The sequence below is a fragment of the Helobdella robusta genome, assembly GCF_000326865.2.
Source record: "Helobdella robusta unplaced genomic scaffold HELROscaffold_13, whole genome shotgun sequence".
Classification (NCBI taxonomy): Eukaryota; Metazoa; Annelida; class Clitellata; order Rhynchobdellida; family Glossiphoniidae; genus Helobdella; species Helobdella robusta.
The window spans coordinates 459,715-483,390 of NW_008703718.1; the positions used below are offsets into that span (position 1 = coordinate 459,715).

The window sequence follows — 23,676 nt, forward strand, 5'->3', positions numbered from 1 at the left end:
AAAAAAAACTTAAGACGGATTGACCAAATGGTTTGAATCCCCACAGCCGAGATAGCGATCAAAAGTTACATGTGCAATTTTTTCTAATTAATTTTTAGTTAATTTTAATAGTCAATTTTCAAACAATCTTATGCAAGATCACATTGAAATTATACTTCAGCTCGGAGACTTGATTTTTTTTAATTCGCAGTAGTTTGATAGCTACGTTATAACTTACATCATTTAAGTTAATTCAGTCCATAAAATAGACCTTCAAAAAATCGGAGGCTATGTACTAAAAAAAGAGAAAAAGAATTAAAAAAAAGTTTTATTTGACATGAAAGTGAATTAATCAACTCACACTGGTTGTTATAACAGCATTTTATAAATGCCTGATCAACGATCAGTTTCGCATAAATGATGTGATGTGATACCTCAACAAATATTTTCTAGTGTCGGGAATTAAAGTAACAAAATAAAAACAATTATAATTTCTGATCATCTATAAGCCATTTACATACAACTTCAAAAATAGAAATAAAAGCATTGAAAATTGGAAAATATTACATTGGCATGTCAAAGTTAACTGTTAACTTCCAGATGACTTGTGCTAACTCATGGGCAAAATAACCCACAAGTTCTGACAATTATTTCCCAATAAACTAATGACATGATTATTGACAGTTGTTTATTAACAATTAATTAATCAAATAATAAACGGACATGATTAACAACCTATGAAACTGGCAAAAATAATTAAAACAAATCAATCAGCCAGTAAAGATTTAAACATTTAATCAAAAACAAATCAGTCACCCACCCACCCAGCCATCCATTCACACGCCATTCTACTCATTCATCCAAAAATCAATCATTCAATCAATCACTTGATCATTCATTAGCAGAAAATGATTGTCATCGCTAGCCAGCTCAAAACTCTCTGCTGCATACGCTGCACCTGCTGATGACACTGCGCAGACTACCAGCCTTGAGGGTTCGAGAATTTGGAGTGAGGAACTGACTGTTGACGTCCACTGTCGTCATCCAGTAACTCATATCATTCATCGGGAACTGACACTTGCCTGCCAGGTATGTTCGTTCATGAGAAACGTTGCAACATGATTGATGAATTATAAAAACATAACAGAAGAAGCTGCTGCAATACGCAAGTGCAAGTTCAGGTTAGGATTAAGAGGTTTTATCTTCAACTCAAGCAATACTTATAACTATTTAAAACAATTTATTAACAGCGTTTGACACTTGTGTTGAAACAGAGCTGGTTATGATACATGATATTAATGATAACAACGATTTATACATTGTCAATAAAACCATGACAACTATGGGCTTTAGAAGCTACAAAATAACCTGAACACGAAACAGAATAACAAGAACGAGAGCTAGAAACAGGAACACTAGAACGAACAAACAAATAAACAAATAAGCAAAGAACAACGACGACGTACCTTCCACGCATTCTATGAATGGCAGCACTCTGAAATCTTCGAGGCACGACCCCGAACTGACGAGTTGTTGTCCTCCGCCGCTGACACCATGAACTATGTGCTATAATGGTGTTTTTTATACAAATTTATTGAACTATCAGTTTTCATGCACCTATCTTAAAATATCATCAACATTTCATTCCAAAGAGAATGGCAACAGTAGCAACGTAGCAGAACTAACCATAAAGAAACTGTAGCCAACCCACAGAGCTTTCCATCCCAGCGGGCATCTGGGTTCTGTAATATCTTGGCTATGAACTGTTAAGACGTTGGTAGGTATCTCGCACACCACACACCGACCTTGCGTGATGAACAAACAATCTTATTAACAACCAATATATTAAACATTTAATCATTCATAGTGATAATTGATTTGAATAATTTAAATCAAAGTTAAGCAGTTGTTGAACTAAAAATACCGATAAATATAAATAGAGAGCCAATGAATGGATACAAAGGAACCAACTGATCAATCTTTGAATTTCATTTCTTTCGACAGGGTGGATAGTGTAGTTGGTGGCTGTAGTCAACCAAAACGATTTTTCTCCTTTGCCAGTGTACTCACAAGATGTTGCGTCACAATGCAGGAATGGCATGACGTTGAACTGCCGCATGCAAGAGCCAGGCTTGCCTGTTCATCGGCGCAATCAAATCACGTACTGTACATCATCTCCAGAAAGCAACATGGACATCATTCATCATTTTCAGAATTACTGACCGAGGTCCTGAAACGAGGCATCTTCGTGTCCTTCAAGATGCAGCAAACTGTAACCCTTCCATAACGTCGTTAATCCAAAAGGACATGACGGATCGCCTTCAGTTTGAGAGTGTCTTACAATGGTGTTACCGAGTGCTGCTACGAAGCCCGGTTGTCCATTGAGACCTGGACTCCCTGCCTTACCTGGCAATCCTGTAATTGTAATCATCATTCCAATGCTAACTTTATTACTTTTTAAACTAACGTTCAACAATTACTTAATTTGAATCAAAGCATATCATTGTTATTCATCAACGTTTCTCAAATATAATTTCATGATAACTTCGTAACAGAATAATGTTCAGCTAAGCCCAGATGAAAGAAATAAAAACTTTTCAAGCAATTTCAGCCACCGGCTAGAATTACACTCATTCATACATTCAGTTCAGCCAAAAACTCGCGTAAAGTTTCATTCAACAATGATTAAGAGAAGAGCAATTTGATATGGGCTATCTAAATATATTGCAAGATTAACTTTGAAAAATGATAAGTAGGAAAGAAACTAAAAAGTGAACTGACCATCAGGGCCCTTATATCCAGCATCACCAGGTGCTCCAGGTGTACCTGGTGGACCGGTGATTCCTGCAGGACCTGGTGCACCTTTCATTCCATACGGGCCTGGCTTTCCCTTCGGACCTGTTCGTTTATTTACTTTATTTATTTATTTAAAGGATAACCAAAAAAAGATAAACTTGTGGATAGGCCACCCTTAACTAAGAATTCCAACTGTAAATGTAGCAGAAATGTCAAATAAATACATACACACAAATTCTTACTATAAATGTAACAGAAATGTCAATAAATTTAAAATTTAAATCTCGCGTTCTACAGTTCACTACTGTAAATTCCTATTGTCTTTTACAATTTATTTTTAAAAGTTCAATTTAAATCTTGTCATTGTTTAATTTTCTAAACCAGCATCACAATTTAATCTTGCTAGTCAACCACACATAATTACTGTGAAAATTTAACTTGTGGTGGAAATGTTATGATTTCCTAAGAGCAAACAATAAAACAAAATTGAATTAATTGAACAGAAAATTGAAAGCAAATTAAAACAGATTTTTTTACTTAATCAAAATAATCAACGACAAAAAATTTGTTAAAGAAAAAAATGTAATGGTCTGTTTAACATTTTTTGAAAATAAAAACTCTAAAAGGCAGTCGCTATAGCAACCAGTTTTTAAAATATATAAATATATTAACAATGAAGGATTAACGTGAGATTATAGAACAAATAATACATATAGCGGAATGCATATTTTAAATTGAAATATTTAAATGTGAAATTTTCAAAAACCCTGTGATCCAGGAAAACCAGGTTGACCAGTCACCCCTTTGTAGCCTTGTTGGCCGGGTAGGCCGTCATTTCCACGATCTCCTTTTGGTGCTTCCCTTGGTACGTCTCGATAAATAACTCTTCCTGGTTCACCCTTTGTACCCTGATCTCCAACCTCACCTGACAGATATAATGTGACATGCATGAATCTATTACCGAATGAGGATGAATGTGACAACATGTACGAACCTTCCAATGAAAACTTATTTATATTATTTTCAAGCTTTGAAGTAGGTAAATTATTGGTTTAAGCATTTCTTGTTTTTTTTGGTATTATTATAAATATCAGTAACATTTTTAATTAGCGAGATCTCCATTACAAAAATTTGAGAGTGAACCTAGTGACAAACCTAAAAACAACTTTCAATACATCAGATTAGAGAAGATGTGTAAAGACAGGCAAAAGCAAAAGTATTTACGAACCAAAAGGACCAGCATATCCTTTTAGTCCCCCAAACCCTGGATCTCCCTTTAAACCCGGTGGACCTGTTTTGCCCGTGAGGCCAGGATTTCCTGGTGCACCCTTTGGTCCTTTTAAGCCTGGAAATTATAAGAATTGAACGTTTTGATCAATTCTCAATATGACTTCAATAAAACTTTAAATTACAAGCCTGACACAAAAAACAAACATCTCATTAGTAAACTTTATTATCATTCATTGAATAATAGTTACATTTGAATTTCAGAGCAAAGAAAAAATTATAGATTCAAGTATAAATTAGAATAATATAACATCATTGGGACATGGCAACTATTTAAATAAACTCAATAATAAGTAGCAAACGTTAAAAAAAATTAAGTTAGTGATTTTTTGACATTGGCGATAAGAAATAGAGAAAACTAACCAAACAATCCATCAGGACCAGGTCTACCAGATAATCCAATGTTTCCAGGCTGCCCAGGTAAACCAGCCTGACCTTTCACTCCTTTCTGTCCTGGAAATCCATTAGAACCGTGCAATCCAGGAAGTCCTCGATCGCCTGCAATTTATTAAAAAGACATAACTATTACAGTATCAAGACAGAAACTTAATAAGAAAAATTAACTCTATGATAAACACCCAACGGTGAAAAATTGTTCCTCAAGTTTGTCATAAAATTATACCATCAATTTCACTGAAGATAGGTTACGGTGGTAAGGAGAAGTGTATATGTATTAATGTATAGAGGGATAATAAAAAATGGAGTATAGAATAACAAGAAATAAGATAAGAATAGAAATAAAATTTTGTAAATGATAGTTATTTTTCAAAACAAGCCTTCGTTAAAATATAGAGTTGCATTGAAACTTTTTAAGCTGAATATGAGAAATGAGAAACGTTTTAAATAGGACGTGAAAAAACAGCTTTTTACACGTTGGAGAAGATGTTCAAAACAAAGATAGACGAAAGTGAACGGGCTAATGTTATAGGAAAAAGTTTTGACAGGTTCTAAATAAGGACTAGTTTTTATGACTAGTGCTATTAAAAAAAGACGATGATGATTGAGTAGAAGACAAAGTTAAGCAACTTGGCTCAATTAAATAAAACAAAACCTTTAACACCAGGGTCTCCTCGGTTTCCTTTATCTCCTTTATCTCCAGGCCTGCCACCAAATCCTGGGTTGCCAGGTTCTCCAGGCAATCCATTAATACCGGGTAAACCTGAAATTTAAAAAAAATTGTAAAATAATTCCAAATGAAAACAGACATATATGATCTACCAGTGTTTCCTTTGTCGCCAGGCAGTCCATTCCTTCCAGGGATTCCGATCTTTCCAGAAGCACCTTTGACACCTTTGAAACTCAAACCTTGATCTCCTGGTAACCCAGGAAATCCTTTTGTTCCTATTTTTAATTTCAATTTTTTTTAATGTTAGTTGAGAATTGACAAAATATGATGACTAAAATTCATGAGCGAATAAATGAATAAAATCATTTTCGTAACACCTTTCAAACCGGGCATGCCAGGTTTTCCAGGATTTCCTAGAGGACCGGGCGAACCGAGTTGGCCAGGAGGACCAGAAAGACCAGGAGCGCCATTGTTCCCTCTGGAACCTTTAGCCCCTTTTGATCCAAATTCTCCTTGTCGACCTGGAGCTCCGTTCATACCAGGTAGGCCGGGTGGGCCTAAAATTTTGTTACACCAAATATTATAATATTATTCACATCAAACATCAAGCTTTCTAAAATGTAGGAAACACAGTTATATTCATTAACAATTATATATATATATATATATATATATATATATATATATATATATATATATGCAATTATTGATTCGTTTTTAGAAAAATTAATAAGCTTCGTTTTAAACTAAACAATGTAGGGAACGCTATGCTGTATATTAACATTTGTCGATGTGATAGTCTCAACCCAACCTTAATATTCCATTTCATTTTCAAAATTTATTCATAATCAACAACATATCAAATAAGTGAATAAAAATTATGAAGTTGAATATGCGGAGACTGAGGAAGACTACATTTCTTGTGGTGGCCACCGCAGGTAGATAGATGAATAGTTAATGAAAGAAATAACAAAAATAATTTAGGCAAAAAGATAATTGAAGATAAATAAACATATATTATACATATATAAACACATAAATATATAAATGTTCGTTCAGTATATATATAAACATATAAATGCTAAAAACCATTCATCCGCTTCATTTGTTCTCACGTATTCATTAATATAGCACTAGGTGGTGGAGTCGGGATCCAGTGTCAATAAAAAAGCGCTGAAATTTAACTTGAAATGTTTTTAATGGCTCTTAAACGAGCAGGTACAAGTTCTTTCCAAATTTGAGGACCAGCTATTTCTATGCTCGTCTGAATTAGTTTGAGGCGGGTTTTGTAGATATAAAAGAGAGGGGTGTGTTTAGTGGTTGTAGATTGGATTAATTGCTTAGTGTGTAGAAGTTGATAAAATGAGGTAGGAGAAGATTGGTAATTGATTTGAAAACAAATAAGGAGGGATATTACAGGTAGATAAAATTAAGTGGTAAAATTTGGTTTGCTAGAAAGAAAGGTTTGGTATGAAAATAAGGTTTGAGGTTAAAAGTTAAACGTATTGATCTTTTTTGGAAGAGTTAATTAACTCAGATAACTTTTTGGACTAATTACCCATAGTGTGATGCAGTAGGTTAGATGAGGGTTAGGGTTTATATATAATATAAACATATATGTATGTATATATATATGTATTAATATTTACATATATATATATATATATATATATATATATTAATTTTAATATTATAATATAAATAATATAATTATTATTTTTTTAATATTTATACTTATATAAGTTACTTTATGGATTTGATGATAGTTTAGTTGATAAATGGTGAAAATAATTTTTACTCTACCAATCGATCCTTTGACTCCGGGAATTCCCACTTGACCAGGATCACCAGGGAAACCGGGATCACCTTGAGGTCCCTGAGGTCCCTGAATACCTTTCGGTCCATCGATGCCTCTTCCCGATGATGGACCGGGAATACCTTTCTTCCCTGGAACTCCAGGAAATCCAACATCTCCAGTCATACCTAATTTAACAAATGAAAATAAATTTATGCTGTAGTAATAACGATTATTATTATTGATTTTCATATCATAATTTCTTATTTTGTGTTGAGAGATTCTTTAAGTGTTTAAAAAAATTAGTACGTCAATTAATAAATCAATGAGCAAAATAACATTATAAGAAATGGATTGTAAAATAAAATTAACACAAATGAAGCTGAAACTAAATGTCTTTTTACTGCAGTGGACTCAAATGCAAAAAAAAATTCAATACCTTTAACTCCCTTCATTCCAGGAAATCCAGGTTGACCACTGAATCCAGGATTGCCAAATTCACCCTGACAACAACAAATTACAATTTCACAAAAAAAAAACATAAAATGCCAATAAATAGCTATACTTTCATTGAAAATATAATTCGTACAAAAATTTGTTCAGTGAAATGACCTAAAAATAAAAAATAGTCATGTTTCACCTTCTGCTGTTTTGGTAAAACGGTTGTGCAGTAAATGATTTCAAAACCGAAAAACATTTAAAGCAGTTAACTACATTAACAAATTGTAAAAATGTTCATTCGAAAAGTGGCTCTCAAATTTCAACTGACATGTAACTAAATCAAAATATAATTAAAGTAAATGTAAAGATTGTGCTGACAGAGACCGTGATTGGAATTTATATATAGTAAAAAATATTTTCCAATTATTATTAACGCATAAAAGTCAGACTGTGAAAAACAAAAATAGAAAAAAAATAAAAAAGGTAAATGGCATGGTCAATCGATCATTCAAGAGTAGCATCATCAGATACGGCTTGCAAAATATTGAATCAAGACAGCAAACACGAAAAATATCTTATAAAAATTCTTAAATTTGTCATCAAACATATTTTTAATTGACGTCACATTTAGTAAATAATACAGTTTAAAACAACCGGTTTTTTCAAACCATTACTCTTTGCAAAAAATATATGCACACCCGCACAAGCACACAAAGGGACAAGAAAAATACGAAAAGACACATGAAACATTATACAGACATAATTGTTCATACCTTATCACCAACTATTCCACGTTGTCCTGGTCTGCCATCTACCCCGGGAGGTCCTGGAGTACCAGCGGGCCCTTTCGCTCCTTTTTTTCCAACTGCACCAGGAAGTCCTTTCAGACCAGGCAAACCTCTTCCTGGCACTCCAGCTATTCCTTTCTCCCCTTTCTGTCCAAAATACCCTATAAGAATAAGAGTTTTGCAAAAGTCCGTGTAAATATCAACTGAAAATTTAAAAATTTTTAACCTGGTTCTCCTGGTTCGCCTACTGGACCTTGAAGCCCAGGAATGCCTGGGTTTCCTTTTTGACCCATAAAACCAGGATATCCTCTTTCTCCTTTCATTCCATATCCTCCAGGGATGCCATCATCACCAGGCGGTCCTGTTAAATATTCTATATCGGTTGAAACGTTTCGTAAATTTGAAAATTAATGAAAACAATATTCTTATCGAGAAAACAAATATTAAATTATCTGCATAAAGAGATGAACGCAACAACGAAGCCAAATCAAACCGTCTGGTCCTTGTATTCCAGGTAAACCAGGAAACCCAATTTCACCCATGCTTCCTTTCAATCCATTTAATCCAGGAAGACCAGGTGAACCGGGTGACCCCATCATACCTTTTGTTCCTGGTAAACCTGGGTCTCCTTTATCACCTGTTAAGTATAAAAATAACATATTGAAATTTATTTTTAAAGTTTTTGGAACGAAGACAATTTTTTCAAAACATTAAAATGAAACCTGAATAAACAACAGAAGCATCAATTCCAGGCATCCCTTTAGCCCCAGGTCTTCCGGGAGACCCAACTTGTCCTTGTAATCCTGGAGGTCCACTTTTACCTTTTAACCCTGGAAATCCTGGATTTCCAGATTTACCTGGATAACCAGGATCACCCTTCATTCCAGTAGGACCTGAAAATAAAAAAAAAAGAATTTTATCTATGCCTTAAGTTGATGATCATCGTCCTCTAAAACCTTTTTACATTTCTACTGTTAAATGTTCATGTTCATTTTCAGGGTGTTCGTTCATCCTTAAAAACCAACAACTTATTGACGACATTAATGTTTTGTTCAAGCATAATCTTACTTTGTTATACTTGAAGATGTGTTTCTAAGTTTTCTTTGACTTTTAATTTCAGTTTTGAAATAGTATAAATCAGTTGATAATCACCACTAATCAGCGACGTTTTGTAATACATTTTACAACTGACGTTTTTCATCGGACATTCACTGTAATCTATCTAATTTCTAGTTTCTTATTTCGAAAATATTAGCTAAACATTGTTTTCATCAGAGTTAAAATTTTGTCAGAACAAAATTCTAAAAATATTTCCCTTTTAGCTAACTTATTTCTAACACCGAGACTGTGTACCATATAGCAATTCGTTATTAACAATTATATAATACAATATATTTTAAAGAATAATATGTTTTACGAAAATTAATTTGTGTTTCTACAACCTTCGCGATCTAACGTACAACACTTCTCAAAAGTTTAAATAAAATAATGACTGGTGTAGACTACTCATGTTAATTACGGAAAAAGCTTTGGATACTACGGTCGGTGGCTGCTGAAACTGAAGGAATATGGATATACCAAAAACATTCAACCATGAAAAAGTTATTCTGAAAAAATCCTTCTCCTTAGGAATAAGAAATGGGCCAACTTTTAAATTATCCAACATTAATTAGGTTCTTCAAGGTAACAATTCAAACCTCTAATAATCACAATGGTCTCCTATTTATCTAAACAGTATCTATATACATGTTTAAAATAAAATGTTTTATATACAAATAGTTAAATATACATTTATATAATATATAATTAATTATATACACATACAGTTAAATATACATGTTTTATATGCATGTTTATATATACAAGTTAAAATAAAAAAACTTAATAACGTTAATAACGATATTGTTTTCAATGAATTATGTTTAAAAGAAAGATTGTTGCCGAAATTTATAAACATGTTTGTATAAGTTGGCAGGTGATGTAAACATGTTAAAAACTTTCGGATGTCATAATATTTTAATATTGTTGAAAAGCATGAACAGTTTACAAGGTGACATATGAGCACAAACATTGACATCTATTTTATAGACAGATATATGCATATATATATGAACAGTGATCATAAATAATTTTGATTTTGTGAGAGAACCCGTATAAAAATGAGCAATAAGAGCATGACCGTACTCAGTTCAGTGGCGGGATCTAGGCAGGCCACCGTTGTGAGCAGTAATTTGTTAAAAATCAGTAAAATTCAGATTTGCACAGAAAAAAAAGCGTTTTATGCAGAAAACCGATCACAAATTGAAGTGATAAGCAAATAAAATACATAGGTAGCTTAAGATCGGCCAGTGATCGTGCTCGAATGTGCACATAATATGAACATAGTTTGGATAGGACAAGAGAGAATGACAGCATAAAAATATCGAAAAATACAAATACATTCATCCATAAGTAGATTGCTGATTGGAATAGACACTTTTGCCCTGTTATGAATCCGCCTAACATTTTGTCTTTGAATTGAGTTCAAACTCTTTTTAGAGATATTAAATTTCGTTTCTCCAAATCATAATTTTTCGTTTTTATTACAAGTTCGACGAGGAGTAAATGTCGGTGCTTCGTTCAAATAAATAAAAAAAAGGAAGATAATTTTGAAGAAGAACGCTGTTTCAAATTAATAAATGCCCTCTTGCTAAATCATACATATGCTACCCAGAAACTGAAATTGAAAATCAGAAGGTACGTGTTTCGCAGGCTGCTAGAAACATGTTTTACATTTACATACTTATCAAAACAAAAGTGCAGCGTAACGATAATAGAATTGTTACATACCTCTAACTCCTTTTGATCCAGGTAATCCAGGTTCTCCCTTGGGTCCTTTGGGACCTATAGCCATGCCCCCGGAGATACCAGGCGGACCATCTTTGCCTTTTATTCCGGATATACCTGGATATCCTTGATTACCTTTTGGTCCAGCTTCTCCTTGATCACCTAAATTTTAAAACGTTCAAGTGAAAATATTTTTTCTCAGTTTGCTGAAGAAGCTGTAATTTATGACATTTTCTATCTCAACTATGCTAATTTGTTTTATTTTATTCCTTTTATTCTTTTATTTTTTTTTTAAATTTTAGTAAAATTTGAAAAAGACCTGAAACTGAAATCCGCAATAACGTTTAAAATTAATAATAGTTTGGAAAACGTCAGTCAGACAAGTCGAAAGCAAGTTAATACAAACAAAAATATAATACAAAGCATGAAGAGCAGCAAGGGATTTGTTAAACTCCAAACTGCAAGCTCAGACCCATGCTCATGGAGATTAGAAAAATTTCTGTAAATCAAGAATAAATATTTGTAAATAGTTGGAAACAAAATAATTACCTTTAGAACCCATAGGGCCAGGTTCTCCCGTCGCTCCTTTCCTTCCCTCATAACCTTTATCTCCCTTGCTGCACGTACCCTGTCCAAGTAGCACTCCAGGCAATCCTAACCAACAAAAAAAAATTTATAAATTTTTAGAAGCTTACAAAGTTTCAATTCACATTTTAAAGTTTTTTTTACTAGATCTTCACTGTTTAAACAATATTTTGTTCGAAGTTAATAAAAATAATTTAAAGAGATTTTACATTATTTTAAGGATTTGAATAAATATATTAACAAAGTACACAAGAGCAAAAACGGTTTAAATAAAAAAATTATCTTCAAAATTTAATTCTTTGGCAGTCAGTTGATGTGTTGTGACATAAAGTTAAAAAGCTTGACAAATAAATATTTACCCAGAATTTAGTAGATATCCTTTACAAAGCTCATCATATATAATTATTAATTTCCATTACTAAACAAGAAAGCAAAAATTTTATTAACGGGGATTTTAAAACCTCCGAAAATGTAAATTGTTCAAGACTGCACTCTATCATGAAGCATTACACGTTAACAAAAAATTATATTTTATATAAAAATAACCTACTTCAAAACAATGGTTCACCTTACAAACTTTAACGGTTATACAAATAATAAAAAAAAAAACAACATGAACATGAACAGAAAATTAGAAACATTTTCAAAAAAAAATCTCTGACTATACAAAAATTGTGAAAATAACAAAGCGAACATGCAAAAATATATGAGTCAGTTTTAATTTAAGTATGCAAGATAACTCATTCGTCTGCATAGTCTGTTGTCGCACTTGAAAAGTCTACAAAACTGACCATTCACTCCTTTAGACCCAGGAGTTCCAGGATCACCAACAGTCCCATTGACTCCGGCTATACCAACAAAACCAGTATTACCCTTCTCCCCAGGAAAACCAAACATGCCTGGAGGTCCATCTTCTCCAATAATCCCAAAATCTCCTTTACTCCCTTTTGGCCCAGGAAATCCAGGAACACCAGGGTATCCTTAACGAAAACAATTATTACGACAGTTATTTTTCGTTATCATTTTATAGTATTTCCTTGCAAGCTGTAACAGTTTCTGCGTATGTCAGATTCTGATTTTTTTAAAGAATAATAAAAAAATTAAATTTTTTGAACGTGGCGGACATGTGAAAATAGTGAAAATACCTGCATCTCCAGGCTCGCCTGCTCTTCCGGGAGATCCCTTGGGGCCTGGCAATCCTCTCATGCCTGGCGGCCCCTTCTCACCTTTGGCAATCGTACCATTGAACAGACCTGGCAAAGAGTACGTTATCTCCTTATGCTTTATAATTAATATAACGGTGGAACTCTTTTTGAAATAGTATCATCATCAATTGATAAAAAAGTTTTTTTTGCAATTTATTACATTATTGGCAATTTTATAGTAACTAAATTAATAAATAATGATTGAACAAAATTAATAAACTGTCATAGCACATGGATATTTTGTACACATAATACTTTATAATAACTAAACATTATTAAAAAATAAATGAAAAAAGTTGAAAAGTTGTTCAAACCTGGCACACCGGGAAATCCTTTCTCTCCATCTGAGCCTCTTTCTCCAATGGGCCCAGGATTGCCTTTTTCTCCTTTTGCTCCCGGTCTGCCAGGTCCCGTTTCTCCAACTTGTCCTTTCTGACCGGGAAATCCAATCCTTCCTGGTATCCCACCACCACCTGGCGATCCAGGGTTCCCCTACAATTATACATTATAATAAAATCCAGTTGTTATCAATTATAGTACGCCTAAAATAATTATCTGTAGACGTAATTCTGAATACATTACTAAAGAATAGCCACAAATAAAACTGTTGAAATGAAGCTTGTGAAGTGCTGTGCTGGTACAATTAAAATTTGATTATAGAAGTCATATATTGTATATCTTTCTATGTATAAATTTGCATTTATTTGATTTTGTTTAATAGCATTAAGACATCTAGCTATACATTTTGTGATATGCTTGAAATAATGTTTTAAAACTATAGCTCTGAACTCTAACTTTTGGGTTTTTGCGCTTATCATTGGCTCTTCTATTGCAAAATGTTTTTCTCTTTTGAGCAACATATGTATAAAAATAAGTAAAATGAGAGTTGTGCCTGAGCATGTGGTTTCAAATTACAATTGAAAATAGCATAAACGCTAATTGTTTTCTCGATGTCTTCCTATAGAGGACAAACTGAGATCTGGCCTCCGAGTATGATTCAATCAAAGAATGACACCATGGTGGACCGAGTCAAACGCCTCAGAAAAATCAACATAAATGGCCAGTGTATGCTTTAAATTATTGCGTTTGAAAATCAGGTCACTGTGAAATTTTAAAACTGCGAGCTCAGTTGATAAATTCTTTCTTCAACTAAATTGCGTATCATTAATTAAGTTATGATTATCTACAAAAGTATCAAACGACCAACAATGATTTTCTCAAACAACTTCGAAACACAAAAACCACACTAATTGGCCTATAATTTGCAGTGTCATTTACAAAGCCTGATTTAAAAAAAGGTAAAATTTTGGAAATTTTCAAATAGGCTGGGAAAATTCCTTCATTAAACAAAATTTCTAAAATTTCAATTATAAGAAATATATTAAATGTATTTAAACTTTATACATTGCAATTGATCACTTTAATCATGACTTTTAAAAACGTACCAGACAACTACACTACAAAAATGTTTTTATTGCAACATTCTCATATACATCTGGCAACTATTATTAATCCAATTGAAAAGATGATTGATACTTTTTGTCCTTGGGAGCCAGGTAAACCTGTCGGTCCCGTTGGTCCAGGTGGTCCAAGTTGACCAGGAGCTCCTTGCTTGCCATCTGGACCAGGTTGACCTGCATCACCTTTCTGCCCTGAGAAACATTTACAACAACATAACAAACAAGAAACACTTATGCAGCATGAAGTGAACAATTAATTAACTACCTTGGTCTCCTGGAAAGCCCTTTACAAAGCTTGATTTGCCTTTCTCACCTTTTTCTCCTGCTGCACCGGGTTTTCCCGGTATACCCTGACAAATTGCAACAACATTAAATTAAATTAAGTATGCTCCATTATGTTTACAATAATATATTTTATTAAAGAGCTAGTTGTCAGAAACATTCTAAACGTGTATGCACGATATGCTCTTACTGAACGAAAATTCAAAATTTTGCAAATTAAAGCATCAGACTTTATTACTCACAATATGATGTAGATCAATAATATCAATGTGTAAACACAAATAAAAATAAGTAACATAAGAGAAATATAAATATCACAGTAATACCAAACAATTTAATTAAAAAATTGATCAAAAGTCAACTGACATACCGGGATTCCTCTGTTTCCTGGTAGACCGTTGACGCCCTGATCTCCTTCGTTACCTGCAGGGCCAATAGGTCCAGGAAGTCCCTCAATACCTCTTGCACCAGGCTTTCCAATTGTACCTGGATTACCTTTTTCCCCTTTCCGGCCGTCTGGACATAGCTTGCATGATCCACCCGACTCACCTGAAAAAGCATTATTCCATTTTAAGCGACATAATTTTTTTTTGTCAAGGACTAGAAAGGAAAATGTAAATTAAAAACCTGGTTGTCCAAGTTGTCCAGGTAGTCCGTTTCTACCTGGATCACCTACTTCTCCTACATCTCCTTTATCACCTGGAAATCCAGGAGGACCGGGAATGTCGATTCCGCTGTCTCCATCAACACCAGGTTCACCTGGGTATCCTTTGTCTCCTTTTGGTCCAGGATATCCTTCCTTACCATTGGGACCAGGTTTTCCAGGAAATCCAGGAATCATTCTTCCACTTTCACCTTTTTCGCCCATATTTCCTTTGTCTCCAGGGAGTCCTCTCGAACCCATACTTCCTGGATTGCCATTGATACCTAACAATAAATTTCAAAATAAACCGTCACCTTTAAAATTTGAAACAGACATACATGTGAATCAAATAAAGTTTAATTTACATATAATGATAAATTCAGTTGGGGTTAAAGCTAGGATAGATATTGATTATAATCAATATCTAATCTAGCCTTGATCCTAACTGAATTTATCCTATTAGGCTCATTTCCCGTCAGTTAATTCATCAAATAACTTAATTTCAATTCAACTAAACAACACTGAAGTCCCAATATCACATAAACTCAAGACTCTTAGAATAACCTTAACACTGTTTTTATTTAAACAAAAATTAACTCAATTTCAATAATTGAATATTTATTGTATATGTACTTCCATTTTATTACTTTACATTGTTCCGTATATTATCTTGTTTTCATTAAATTTTTAGTGATCAAATTTTTAATGATTTGAAAAAGGTCACATTTTCTACCTACAGTACATCATTAACGATGCAATTACATTAACAATCACATAAAAGAAATACGACATATTAGACTGATTTCATCAACTGAACTTGCGACAATAATTTAGCACGTAGGTATTGCCAAAATTGGATTACTGCAATTCAATAATGCATGGCATAACTCAAAGAAAAGTACATCTTCAATGGATAATAATGAACCAGATTAACACACCAGAATCACGCATCATCAACTTTGACAAACTTAACAAAACTACATTGGTCTCCTCTCTCTTTTTGGATCGTTTTCAAAATTGCCTTCGTCATTTTTAAACTCACTTCTACACATTTGCAAACATATTTCAGCAGTCTACTAAATGCAACACTGACAACAAACGTCTTCGATCCTCCAATATTTTCTTCACGACAAACTTTTCAACATGCTGCTCCATACATTTGGAAATTGTACTCTTCAGTACTTTAAACCATCTTTGAAATACATTCTACTCCAAAGAAGCTTTCTTAACATGCAATTAATAATAAATTATTAACTTCAAGAGCCCCTAAATTGCGTGGCATTGTGCTCCACTTCACTATAGCATGTGACACTATTATTATTATTATCTATAAAAAACGCAAAATAAATGTTTAAAAACACGGCAATGAAAAGTATAGAAGAATTCAAAACGTTCTAAAAAAGATTGAAATAAATAACCTGGTAAACCATCATCTCCTTTAGGACCAAATAATCTAGACTCTCCATCCCTTCCAGGTGGACCTGGCATTCCTCTGTCTCCAGGACCCCCTGGCTTTCCTTTTGTTCCTTTCGGTCCTGTATATCCGAGATTTCCTGGAACACCTTTGTTTCCCTTAAGTCCCGGAGGCCCAGCTTTGCATTCACCAATTGGCTAATTTTTAAAATAATATTGTACTAGAAATATAAAAAGTTTGCATGAGATGTAAAAGAAGGCGTTGTTATGCTGTGTTGTTAAAAATAGTAAGGAATATTGATTACTCACTGTTTCGTTCCCAGCCCGCCCCTTCGGCCCCTTCCTGCCCTGGTCTCCTCTATCTCCCTTTTCTCCTTTCGGTCCAGGCCAGCCAACATCTCCAACATAACCTTCGTCACCCTAACCACGTTCATTCATTTATTTATTTTTACGAAAATTTATTGATAAGTTGAATTTATTTTTGTAGTGCATGATGCCAGCGTGATTTTTCACTTTGATGAAAAAATTGCTACAATGTCAAGTTACAATGATGGAAACTGCTTAAAGAATAAAATACATCAAAATATAATGAAATGAAATGAGAAACAAAAAATCTATTACTTTTAATCCCTTGCCACCGGAAGGACCTGGCTCCCCTTGATTTCCCTATAAAAGTATAAACAGTACATCAAATAAAGTATTTCAAGTCTATGGAATATCATGATTTACAACAAATTATTCAACAATACCATACAATAATTATACAGTAATTATGGACTGACTTGGTGCTCAAAACCACAACTAGTATAAACAAATTAAGTTAGTTTTTAATTTGATTTTCAATAAGATAGGAAATTTAAACTCATTAAATTAAACAAAAAGAAGAAAAAATCATACAAAAAATATAAAAATACTAACTCTGCCACCAGGGAGCCCAGGCAGACCTTTCTCTCCATCTCTACCGTTATCACCTTGCCAACCCTTTTGGGATAAATAAAATTCTTTTTTTTAATTATATTTAAATTTTATTCTAACGTTTTATTTCAAAACAAGATTTCAAAATATTAATTCAAAAATATATTTTAATAAATTTCATTTGTAAAATAAAACAAAAAACTTGAATGAAATCAATTTACGTAATCTCCTCGACTGGCAGGCGGTCCTGAATCACCTCTATCCCCTTTGCTTCCCTATTTTTTCAATAATTAGTTTAATTATAATTTTATTCATAATTATTATTTCGATGGAATTAAAAAGAAAAATTAGAAATTGCTTGAAAAATGAATTTCTCTATATTAAAAATTATAAATAGTACAAGCATTATAACAAATGCTCAAAGTAAGGTAAAAGGACCCCATCTCTATTTACCTTTTGTCCAGTTTCGCCAGGCAAACCGTTAATATGCTCAGTACTGGCGTTGGCGGGTGCACCTGGCTCACCTGGATCACCCTGTTCACCAGGATTGCCTTCCACGGTAAAAGGATTTGTAGAACCCGGCGGTCCTTTGGGTCCCTGTTGTCCTTTTGCTCCCTAATTAGTGTCAAACAAATAAATACTGGGTGATTGCTCTTTGTTAAGAGTTTAGAGCAACTTAAAACAGATGAAATGATATTTTGATGGCATTAAAATGTTATCAAAAAATAGTAAGTAACCTTTGGTCCAGTGAGACCTGGATCTCCCTGGTCACCGTTCATTCCTTCTGAACCAGGACGTCCCTGTGTACCAACGCAAAATAAACAGCACATTTTACACAAACCAAAATCAACACGTTTTACACAAACCAGTACAAAAATACAATGTAGATAATGTCATTATAATTAACTAAATAAAAAATAACATGAAAAATATTTCTGAAATAAAATTAATCAACAGAAACAACGGACAGATCTACAAAAATTTGGTGGTAAAATAAGAAATAACACTAATACTAACAATGTCACCACTCTCACCAGGAGGTCCTCTATCACCCTATTTACAAAAATCATTTAAAATTATTATCAACGTACCAATAAATGCAAATAAGGAATTTAAATCTAAATAAGTTAAATGTTTTTCAATGCAATGGCATTTTCTGTTTAACATTACTTAGACAATGGCAAGCACACACAGCCTGAATTAATGGCACACATTGATCAATGCATCTGAAACATCACATAAGATAATCAGGAATTTTGCAATTGAACTAGATTTAATAAAATGCAACTTTTCTGGCTGCAAATTGAACATTTACAATGAAAAAGATAAAAAATACATCACCATATCTCCTTTTGATCCTTTCTGAGGGAACCTATCTTCACCTCTCTCTCCCTTTGGTCCATTTTCTCCAGCTGCTCCTGGCAGCCCATTATTTCCTCCAAGTCCAGGGGGTCCAGCAATACCCTTACATTTTTTCAGTTTGAAATATTTTAAAACTACATAACAAATTAAATTTTATTAAAACATATAAATTTTAAATTTCTTTCTACAAGAAAAAAAGGGAACATAGTGTCACATGAGCACTTTTTAGTAAAACATTACTATGAAAAGCTTATAATTACTTTAAAATTAAAAACTAATTGCCAAATAAAACAACTTTCTTGAATGAACCAAAATTCATCATTATATTAAAAGATGAATAAATCAATTTTCCATCAAACAAATTCATAAAGAAACGGTATATACTAAGTCAAAGAAAAATTGACTCATGATAAAAAAAAACTTAAAATTGAAGAAAAAAAAACGAGCACTACCTGGGTGCCATTGCATCCATCATACCCTCTCTGCCCTCGTTCTCCTTCACTTCCTTTATGGCCCTGCTCAATTGAAAGGTAACAACAAATTTGTAAATGCAACAACACCAATAATATTACCACTATCATTATTGTAATCACTTAAACTAATTGAAAACTAATTTAGAGTGAAAAGAAATTAAATCACTTTTTAAGATTAAACATTTTTTAACAAAACACAAATGTAGAGAGAAAAAAGTATTAAAATAAAAAAGTTTAATATGTTAATAAATTAAGCTTTAAATACGAATTTTATGGACTAGCAAAACTAAAAACCTAATATACAAGTGGTGTAATATTTCACACATTCATTCATGTCAATGAATTGTACAAATTAAAAATTAAATAATTGTGGTTTCATCGTATTATAAAAATTTAACACTAGCGAACAAAACACCTCTAACAGCTAGATAGGCATATACACTACTCAATATTGGTTTATTTTATTTGATCTATTTCTAAAAAAATTAAAAAACAATTTTCAAACAAATTGATCATAAAGTTACTAAAATAAACATCAACATTGAAGTAATGAGGCATACAAAACTCACATCAAGTCCACTGATGCCTGAAAAACCTGGCTGACCCGTGGGTCCCTACAGAAATTTTATGTAAAAATTTTTTTTAACAAAATTTTTGTAAAAGTTATTGTTATATAAAAATTTTATGTAAAAATAAGTGTAAATAAATGTCCCATTATCATAGATGAGACACTGTTAACGTTGATAGGAACTTCATATAGCATACCATAATTTATTTAAATTAATTGATCACTTTAATTAATTTAAACATTTTCATATTATGAAAACGTTTAATTTACTCTATCAGAACAAATTTATAAAATTTTATTCAACTTGAAAATAAATTCATTAGTCTATGTAGGTAGGCCCAGTTATTAAAAAACCTAATTTATATTAAAATAAGTGTGACTCATATAAATTGTGGTTGGTACCTTAATGTGCTCCACAAATGACCAATCCATAATTGAAAAATAGTTTTTTTTTCATAAATGTTATGCAAAATGTGCAACAGAAATGTAGGAAAAAGTTAATTTAATTTAAATAAGAAAATGAGACAGAAGAAGAAGTGAATGACCAACCCTATCTCCCTTCATTCCCTGTGGGCCATCACCTCCTCTGTCACCTCTTTCTCCTTTGGGACCTTCAATACCTGTCTGTCCTCTGGCCCCAATCGGTCCAGGTGAACCTTGATATCCATGATCTCCAGGATAACCCTAAATAATACCAGCAGTTTATGTTTCAACTGCATAAACGATTGACACAGCAGAATTCTAAGAATGTTAACATTGATAAGCGAGAAAACATTCATTCACAGAGTCTTTATATAATTTTCTATTAGTTAGAACTTCATTGTTTTCAGATGCGAAGATAAAAAAATACAAACCCTAGAGCCTTTCTCTCCAACACAGTTACAGGCCCCAGAATTTGCACAGTATGTGCATTCGTTTGCTGCGTATCGAGTATTTTCTTGAAATGCAGATTGCTGAAATAAAAAAAAAACAACAACTTTTTAATTAAATTAAGTCAAAAATAGACTTGTGAAAAGCTAGCAAACGTCAGTTAACCAACGTTCAGAAGCTTTTTCAGAAAATTAAAAAGTATTACAAATTAAATTTTTTTATGATAGGAAATAATTTTAAGTTTGAAATGATATTTAGTATAAATTTTGGTTCGGTTAGTCAGTGTCATGGTTGTTAAGCGTTAAGCAAGCTTACTGCCTAACTTAATTAAGGTAAGAACTAAGAAGCCTCTTAGTCTTAACTCAACAGAACTTAACTTAGAAGACACTTAACTTAAGGCTTAAGCAAGGAACATTAGTAAAACGTACGTTTGTTGACTTGTAAAAATAGGGATTAAAGACAAATTACATAATTCTAGAAACGTTTCCTTTAAAAAATTTTTCTTCAATGTTTGCACCTATTATGTCTCCATTTAATTAAATTTAAATTATAATAAAAATTCTCATCTAATCTATAATTTTCAATGTTTCAAATTAAAAGTAAACTTTTCGCCTAACATAAATTTTCCATTATGAAAAAACTTTATCGATAAAAGTTAAATCTAAATCTAACGAAATGGCATTGGTTATTTTCAGCGTAACATGAATAGGACATTACACATACATATAATAATATCTATAATTATATATAATCATAACATATATTATAATATAATAACATATATTGTGTCAGAGAAGTAATTTTCTATTACTAGACTTGACCTACCACGCTTATACTTGTAGCTGAAAAACGCACACTAATTTTAAAGATTATTTTCCAAAAATATTTTCCAGCCCCGCAGCTACCCAAGCCTATCGTATTGTGGAAGTGTCGCACTATTCATACAACAAGGTATAAACCTTTTCTCCAAGACTCATATTGTTAAGAGCTTAAGACAATATCATTTTCCGAGGTTTCTATCAGTCGCCTGCATCGAATTAGCTGAACAACGGTGAAATTACTTTTTTTTAAATGCTAATGAATTAAACCGTAGCCAAGATTAAATTGCTCTAAAAAAAGAATCCACCGAACATTTCAATAGGATTTTTATTAAATTTTAACTAATCGGTGAATTAATATTGGCAAAAATTTTTAAGATAAGTTGTTTATAATTCATTGTACACGCAACGTTTTATGGAATGGTGACGCGAATTCTGAAAGTCTAGACTGATTTGCGTTAAGTCTGTGGAGTTTTGGGGTGTGATTTTAGTAATTTATTAAATGGTTGTTTTAAATAATGGTGATGATTCGAAATAATACATTAAAAAGACTAACCGAGGAAACAATAGCGATTAATAATCCATGGACAACAAGCAACGTCAACCTGAATGCAAGTTTCAAAGCAGAACATTTGAGTATCCACCGTTCATTTTTTAAATCATAAAACAAAATTCAATTTAACTGTATGAAAATTAATTTAAAAAATGAATAGATGCTGTAAAGATTAAATAATCAAAAATTCTAAAATATCATTCACACCATGAAAATTATCATTTGACTAAATTATAATTTGATAATTAACAAAATGTAGGTCCTATATACGAACAAAACAAACTATTTTTTCAATAACTTTTTAACAAAAATTGACAGTTGTATAAAATTTGTGATAACAAGAACTGAAAAGTGTAAAAAACAAAAAGATTTTTTTGTCTAAAAGCTTAAAAAAATAAAATCTTTGAAAATTGTGGTCATTTTCAGTTTTTCTTATAACAACGGATAAAAAAGAATGAAATTTGTGTCCACTTAAACGAAAAATTAGGAACAAGAATTACATGATTATTTACATATTTCAAGTTAAAAACATGTAGCCAGAGAGTTCGCCACAGTTGAAAAAAAATTGAAAAGAATTTTGCAACAAACTATTAAAACTCATGCGTTTTATTAAATAGACCCACAGGAGACAATATTCCCTGCATTCATGGCGTACCGGGGTGTTGTTTGTAGTGGGTGGGTTGTATACCTCGGGCACCGAGTGTAGAGAGCGCCCAAGACATCACATGAAATATTATTTGCTTCAAGATTTCGGAAAAAAACAAAAAATCGGATTAACTATTTAACCTTTGCTTTAATAGGTTTTAACAGTATAAAATTTTATAAGTTCTTTTAAACTATTATAAGTCTCTTCGTGAAAGTTAATTGATTTAAATTTAAAGATTAAAAATCTTACTTGATAAAACCATTTTTGTTGGTATTTGACACAATAAAAGCAATAAACCATTCCGACCTGGTTCATTTCCAATTTTTCAATTATGCAAATTTCCGTGTTGATTGCAAGCTGCGTGCAAACTAAAATTCACTTGAACTTATTTGTAGGCTTTTTGGGAAAAGAAGCGTTTGTCTGACTTGGCAGTCAAAGCATAGAGAAGGAGATGGTCGAAACAATTAGCTCGACTCGCTATAGATTGTTAGTTCGTTAACTTTTACATTATATATAAGGTTTATATTGGGTGGTGGAATCGTTTTTACGCAAATAAGTATTACGTACATTCCTGCAGGTGAGGGAGCGTCATGGTACGCCGCTGTTTATTGAGATAGATTATCGTGTTTTCGCCATTAAAGTTAACAACAAATTGTCAAAATGATATTCGCAAGAAAACCAACCAAAATAGGAAATTTGAAGTCATGTTGATCTGGCTGATCTACCTCTTGTGAGTGCCAGCAGGTTAACAGCTTCTTAGCTGACCGGTGCGGTCAGGCTGAAAATTTAATTTTAATAATTGTTACACTACTACTAGCAATAATATCAATAACTATCATTTCTGCAGTTCTTCGTTTGGCATCTTTTAGAGGTATCAACAAATAAACAGCCTTGTTAAATACGCG

The 23,676-nt window shown here is 32.5% G+C and overlaps 1 protein-coding gene across 1 annotated transcript; it reads right to left on the reverse strand.

Moving 5' to 3' along the window:
• Nucleotides 1-292: 292 nt before the first annotated feature.
• HELRODRAFT_190437 (hypothetical protein) lies at nucleotides 293-21,731 on the reverse strand (the record flags this gene model as incomplete). The annotated part of the gene is made up of 43 exons (XM_009014086.1): nucleotides 293-1,061; nucleotides 1,446-1,545; nucleotides 1,666-1,784; nucleotides 1,951-2,115; nucleotides 2,203-2,394; nucleotides 2,761-2,877; nucleotides 3,542-3,700; nucleotides 4,004-4,120; nucleotides 4,426-4,560; nucleotides 5,114-5,221; nucleotides 5,281-5,403; nucleotides 5,506-5,685; nucleotides 6,932-7,111; nucleotides 7,363-7,426; nucleotides 8,138-8,313; nucleotides 8,379-8,525; nucleotides 8,646-8,789; nucleotides 8,875-9,045; nucleotides 10,982-11,140; nucleotides 11,528-11,632; nucleotides 12,355-12,543; nucleotides 12,709-12,816; nucleotides 13,083-13,260; nucleotides 13,564-13,660; nucleotides 13,976-14,051; nucleotides 14,331-14,420; nucleotides 14,494-14,578; nucleotides 14,881-15,059; nucleotides 15,138-15,437; nucleotides 16,572-16,764; nucleotides 16,876-16,986; nucleotides 17,188-17,232; nucleotides 17,485-17,547; nucleotides 17,703-17,756; nucleotides 17,935-18,096; nucleotides 18,219-18,281; nucleotides 18,499-18,534; nucleotides 18,823-18,945; nucleotides 19,296-19,358; nucleotides 19,886-19,930; nucleotides 20,434-20,568; nucleotides 20,739-20,837; nucleotides 21,714-21,731. The coding sequence occupies 43 exons, from the start codon at nucleotides 21,729-21,731 to the stop codon at nucleotides 910-912; spliced, it is 5,325 nt and encodes a 1,774-aa protein (XP_009012334.1). The 3' UTR covers nucleotides 293-909.
• Nucleotides 21,732-23,676: the final 1,945 nt, after the last annotated feature.